Source organism: Hirundo rustica, chromosome 2, assembly GCF_015227805.2.
Source record: "Hirundo rustica isolate bHirRus1 chromosome 2, bHirRus1.pri.v3, whole genome shotgun sequence".
Lineage (NCBI taxonomy): Eukaryota > Metazoa > Chordata > Aves > Passeriformes > Hirundinidae > Hirundo > Hirundo rustica.
The window spans coordinates 104,865,557-104,871,556 of NC_053451.1; the positions used below are offsets into that span (position 1 = coordinate 104,865,557).

The following is a 6,000-nucleotide window of genomic DNA, read 5'->3' on the forward strand; positions in this document are numbered from 1 at the left end:
GCTGAAACAAAATGATATGTTTAGTAAAGGACAGCTAAACCAAAAAAACCACCACAATCCCCTGGGTAATAACAGATTACTAAACAAGTACTGCAGCAGTCTGTTCATTGAGCTCAGTTAGTGTCCATCTTCTGCCTCTTTATAAGTCTCATTTGTTTTCTGATACCCAAATATGAAAAATTCTGTATACAGCATGTCAGCTTCCTTTACCAAATAAACAAGTAATGGTTTGTTTGTGCAATATGATCAAAATTGCAATCAAACCTGTTCTACGAGAATTCTTTTGAAGGGATCTTTTCCCAAATATGATTTTTAAAAGGATGAGAGAGTGATAGGATAGAGTGGAGTCATAGGATTTACTGGTGTGGAAGAGGCCCACAGCAATCATAAAGTCCAGCTCCTGGCCCTGTACAGGACAACCCCAAGAATCACATCATGTGCCTGAGACCATTGTCAAGGTGATGCATTAAGATTTTTATTTTTTTTAAGCTGAGGTTTTCTTTTCTACTTGTGACAACTTCAACAAGCACAATTAAAAAAAAAATTGAGCAAGATGCAAAAAAAATCAGAGGAAGATGAGTGGAATGAATTCTCTTTTCACTTCCTCTGGAAATAGAAGTGTTTTAAATACACTATGAAAAAATCCTACCAATAAAAAGTAGGAAAAATAGTATAAATCCCAAAGTCAGAATGTACATTTTAACATTTTGGTTCTAGTTATCATGTGATGTTGTTACATGGAAAAAGCCATATAAATGTAGCTGTTCAGAAATACTGATTTCAAATGTGACCTCTGCTTGTTTTGGCTTCTGCCTGTTGTATATTTTAAAGAACACAGATAGTACTTGTTCAAACTCATCTTAGTTCCTTGCTTTGTGAAAATTACCTTTCAGCTGCCTCTGTGTGCATGTAATAATTTTAAGGCCATTTAAAAAAAACCTGTGAGCACCAAAAGTAAGCTGTACAGTAAAACAAGTCTTTCATAAAGACTCTGCTCCTGCATTTAAAAGTTTTGCAGTGTCTTAGCAGAGCAACACAATGTGTGAAATGTAGGCAGTCAGACTTTGGAAGCATTGAGTAAGTCCTTGGTTCTTGGGGACCTCATTTCAAGTTAGAGGTCCTAAAACATTGAATGAGGTGTGACTGGAAGGGAGCTAATATTTTTCATTAGATCTAGCTTTTTCTAATTGAACCATCTGCATTCTTTCCCAGTCAGGTGCAGGTTACACACATTATTGAATGGCAGGAACAAACAAGATACTGCGTTCTACGGTCAGTTATAAAAACCCCCTAAGATTATGTGTACTTGTATGTACACACAAACACTTCCCAAAGTCATTCAGAGCAGCAGGAAGATCCTGTCATTCCATAGATCCTTTAGACTACTTTTCTTTCTAACACAATAGAAATTCTGTTCCTCGCATTTCTTGCCATCATTTTCCAGCTCTTGTGCTGGATCATTAGGAGCTGTGTATTCATTAACTTAAAAATTTTCTTTTTGTTCTCCTTTTTATCTTCTGTGGCAAATGTTCCTCTACTATAAGAAGTAAAATGTGTGTGAAAGCTGAGGATTTTTATATTGAGTAACTCTGGAAAATGCTAGTTAATGCTTCTGTACCTACTGATCAGAAATTGGAAGAGAAAAGCAGGCTTTGTGCTAGATCACTGTAAAAGACATTTATACTGCATGGTAGTAAACCTAACCATTATGGGAAGATGGGGACACTCATCTCTGCAGATCTTACCCTGTCCTATGTGTGGCCAGACTGGCACATACTGTGTGGACAGGAGAGATTCACAGTCATCATATAACTTGCTATTGATGTTTAGTGTTACAGCGTGGTTGGTTTATCCTGAGGAATCTTCAGCCCAACCCTTTACCAAACATGAAAGGGGTGGGAGTAGAAGATCCAAATCAATTCATTTGGCTGTCAGTGTGCCAAGGGCCTTTAACAATATCTCTACCAAGACTGCAATCAGAGTGATTATCTCTGGGCTGTGCCACAGCAACAGTGTACTTCTTTTTGCTGAGCCTTGATTTGGTGCCTCATGCCTGGAAAAACACCAGTCTTGAGTGATTTGTAGACCACACAGTGGTGACTGTATGCAACTTTGCTTAATTTCAAATTAGTGTCAAAAAAACTTGTATTTGCCTCATTCTTCCTAAGTTTGTTGAATTTAAAGTATTTGCTAGTCTACTCAGTTATGTAGTCAAGAAACTTGACCAAGTTTTTTTTCTGATTGAATTTACACTCACCTTTATTGCTTTGTATTGTTGGTGTTTGTTCAATCTGGCGTTCTGGTGAGCTTACTGTAACCACTAAATCTTCAAACACGTTACTGATATGGAGAACTCAGACTTCTAATTAGCACTTTCTCACTATGGAGATATCCCAGGTATACATTGCAGAAACTTTTGCTTCTTAGTAATACTTAGCTTGGGACAAGGTAGTGCTTGCAAATAGGAGTTGCTTGGGGGAAAGTTGGGTGGGGTTTTTTGTTTTAATTCTTTTTGAGGGGGTGTGTGTTTGGTTTTTTGGGCGGGGAGGGTGAGGTGTTTATTTTTTGGGGTTTGCTTTTTTTTTAATTCCTCACTCTTTGTAATCCTTGATGTGTTTGTATTCCAAGCATTAGTTTCACGCCTAAGACAAAAATCTCTTCCTTTTCAGCAGCATAACATGTGGAAACTCAAGACAATGTAGCCCGCAGCCAGAGAACTTCTGTATAATTTGATGTATTTTGTCGTTTTGCTTTGTGGAAGGATCTGTTTAAAATTAATAGGCTGTATTCTTTAATAGTGCATTTAAACACTGTAAGATCTAGGCAATGTTAAATAACTGGGAAAAATCTGGATGTTGTAATACTGTTTACTAATACATTTAAGCAATCATAAAGAAAATGGTTATGGAGTAGATGTTTTAGGTAAACACCACATGGTGGTCTGTTTTAACTGGAAGCCCTCATATAATGGTTACTTCTGCTAATGAGAGTATAGATAATCCCCCTGTAGTTACCCTTTCTTGAAAGGATACAAATTGTTGTTTGCTGTAGGTGGAATAAAGACAAGCTGTTCAGTGTTTGCCTTAAATATTAAGATCAGCATGTATCTGGTTCTAAAGTAATGTGGGAGCCTTGCAGTAATGTCAAAATGTATATATTCATCTGAAATTTTGCTTATTTGCTTGATTGTGACTGGGATTTTTTTTTTTTCTTCAGGGAAACTGTATCAATCTGACTGATGCCTTGACTCTGTATGAAGAACAGCTTAGCAGGCTGTATTGTCCTGTGGAGTTTTCAAAAGAAACTGTGTGTGTTCCCTCCTACATGGAATTGTATCCTTTAAGACTGAAGAAGACTGGAGAGTGTGTATTAATAAATCAAGCAAGCATAGACTGGTTGGAGGTAATGAACACAAGTAGAAAGGCAGTTCTGGTTTAAACACTTAATGTTTTTTTCATAGTAAATGAGCTACTGCAGTTTTATTTTGAGGATAATTGTAGGAATTGTTTTCTAAAAGTGCTGTAAATTCACAGCTGGTGAAATGATCATCACCTTTCATGAATAGGCTTTTGTTAATGTTTCTGAGTTGTGTATGTGGTGTAGGATAAACTGTATGATAAGAGTAATGCTGCCTGGGAGCTCTGACAAGGCTATAGCTCCTTTTATTTTTTCTTTTACAAAAATAAGAAACTAACTTCATACAGATTAGCATGATCCAGATCTTTAAATACTGTCTGATAGAGCTGTTCTTGAACGTACAGCTCAGACTTGATTTTTAAGGCTGGAGAATGGGGAAGAGTGATTCCTAAAAATCATTACTAGTTAGTGTTACTGGAAAAAAATATTCTGATTAGAGAGGTATGCATATTCTCAGCAACATCCCATTCCTAAAAATAATCCTTCAGAATTTTTTCAATTTGTGGGTCTCAAGGGAGTTATATAAGGAGCCTAGAAGTTTAAACTTCATGCTCTTAGTGTGAGAGGGGCATTTTGATCTACTGTAAAGTGGTTCTGCCAGCTGCATTTGCCTTTTGTTTGCTGCTTTTGTTGGATCTCCCTGGAAATGTTTCTGCAGGGTAAAGTCTGGTGTGGCTGCCTCTCTTGACAAGGAAACATATTTCCACGATCATCTTATTCATAATACATGAAGCACATGATACTGCCACAGCCTTTCTTCTGTTGTGTGTGTTCATTTGCATCCCTTCGTGTCTCTAAGCCTGGTAGCGTTCAGTGCTGCACCCTCCACAGTGACCCAGTACTGACTCCAGGCTGGCTATAGCAGCTCCTCCTGCTTCTCATTGTCAGCTTTGTGAAGTGCAGATTTGACCTCAAATTTTCAAGACAAAAAGATGTGAAGGATGTCAAGATACTTGCCCTTAAAGCTTACAGTTTCAGAGAAAAACTGGGGTTGTTTTTGCCTTTGCAACTGGCAGGCCTTAATGGAACATGTATGTGATTTGAGGAGTAGGCATCTTTGAACTGCGGAGTCAAGAAGAGAATCCAGGGAGATTTCACTTTTGAGTGTCTTGCCTACCCTCTGTGAGCTACCAGAAGTTTTCAGAATTTAAATATAAGTAAAATGAACTACATTTTAACTGTGTGCAAGTGTTACCTTTTTTTCCCTTAACTGCTTATTTTCTCCAGATGGGTATTCTACACGATTTGGAAGAAACAGGCTGGCATCTGAACGTCAAGATTATTTGATATTATCTTAAATGTACATGCTGCATGGAGCATATAGGCCTGCCACATGCTGCATATTGGCATCTTGAACCTTTAAATTATATGCTGTAGATGATCCTGAAACTTAGTCATGCTATTGATTGTGAATTCTTTAAATTTTTTTTATTATTATTTTAATTTAAAAGCAAATGGAAAATGTATATTTTGACAAGCTAGGGTGTTATTTTTGAACGTCAACTTAAAGATGAATAAGCAGCAAAACTATATAGCTGCTGACTGCACTGAACCTTTAGAATGTGATCCTTTTTATTTTTTTGTAGATCTTCACAAACTGGTTGATTAAAAAAGACATCTTTAGCATTTCATCCCTGAAAGGTGGTCCATGGTGTTTTTGTTTTTTCCAACAGATTTTTCATTTATGGTGCTTTTTAAAAATGGGAGAGGGTTTTGGTGTGGTTTTGTTTTTTTTTAATAAACACTGCAGTGCTTCCATATAGCGAAGGGCATAACTAAAAAGAAAAAAATCCTTTGAGAGAATACCCCAAGTCCTTTATTGCAAAGGGGGAAGAAAGCCAGTCTTAAATTTTTCTTTACCCTCATTTCATTCATCACTGTTGTAATCTCTGCTGCAGAGGAATCTTCGACCTTTTACCTCCTTGAATTCTTTAGTTGCTGCCATATTGACTGTTTGGATTCTGATACAGATTTGACAGTAGCTTTGTGCTGAAGCAAGAAGATCAAGGCTGGGTTTTCATTCCACCACAGTGCAAGAAATTGACTGTAGTGAGGTTCATGTGGGCATATCTTCTCCCCAGCCTTATGGGAAGCACTAGATTTTTGAGGTAAAGGTTGGCTCATAGGATGAAGAAATGTGGGTGTGATGTGATCTATCTTTATGTGCACCTGTACTGAATGTTTTGAAGCAAGTGTATGTGTGCTTCAGTAGGGTCAGTGATGGTTGTATTGCCACAGATGGCCCATAGTGTGAGGCTCTTGCTCAGTTAGATTCACTGCAGTGTAAAAGTCAGTAGGGGTGCATTGTAGTTCTCTTCTGAAAGAAGATGCATTTTTCTTTAGCAGTTTCTCATGCTGTCGAAAGTTATATTTTTGTAAGAGTTTGCTATGTATCAACTGAAATACTTGTGTTTAAAAATCCTACTTGAAAGGAGGTAGGAAGGATATGACCAATATGTGCATTTTTTACTTTTCCAAGGTAGAATAAAACGTGCACAGTTTCCCTAAACACTCTAATCCTGAACACTGATGTTTCATTCAACACCCATATCAGCATTTTCTTAGTTTTATTGGAGAGAGTTG

At 37.3% G+C, this 6,000-nt stretch overlaps 1 protein-coding gene across 1 annotated transcript in view; it reads left to right on the forward strand.

The window, feature by feature from the left end:
• The window catches only part of SMS (spermine synthase), a 40,428-nt gene extending 35,371 nt beyond the window's left edge, over nucleotides 1-5,057 (forward strand). The window contains exons 10-11 of the mRNA XM_040055544.1: nucleotides 3,217-3,332; nucleotides 4,645-5,057. Coding sequence (XP_039911478.1) covers nucleotides 3,217-3,332; nucleotides 4,645-4,687 — 159 coding nt within the window. The 3' untranslated portion in view covers nucleotides 4,688-5,057. The remainder of the gene's footprint in view (nucleotides 1-3,216; nucleotides 3,333-4,644) is intronic.
• The last annotated feature ends 943 nt before the right edge of the window (nucleotides 5,058-6,000 follow it).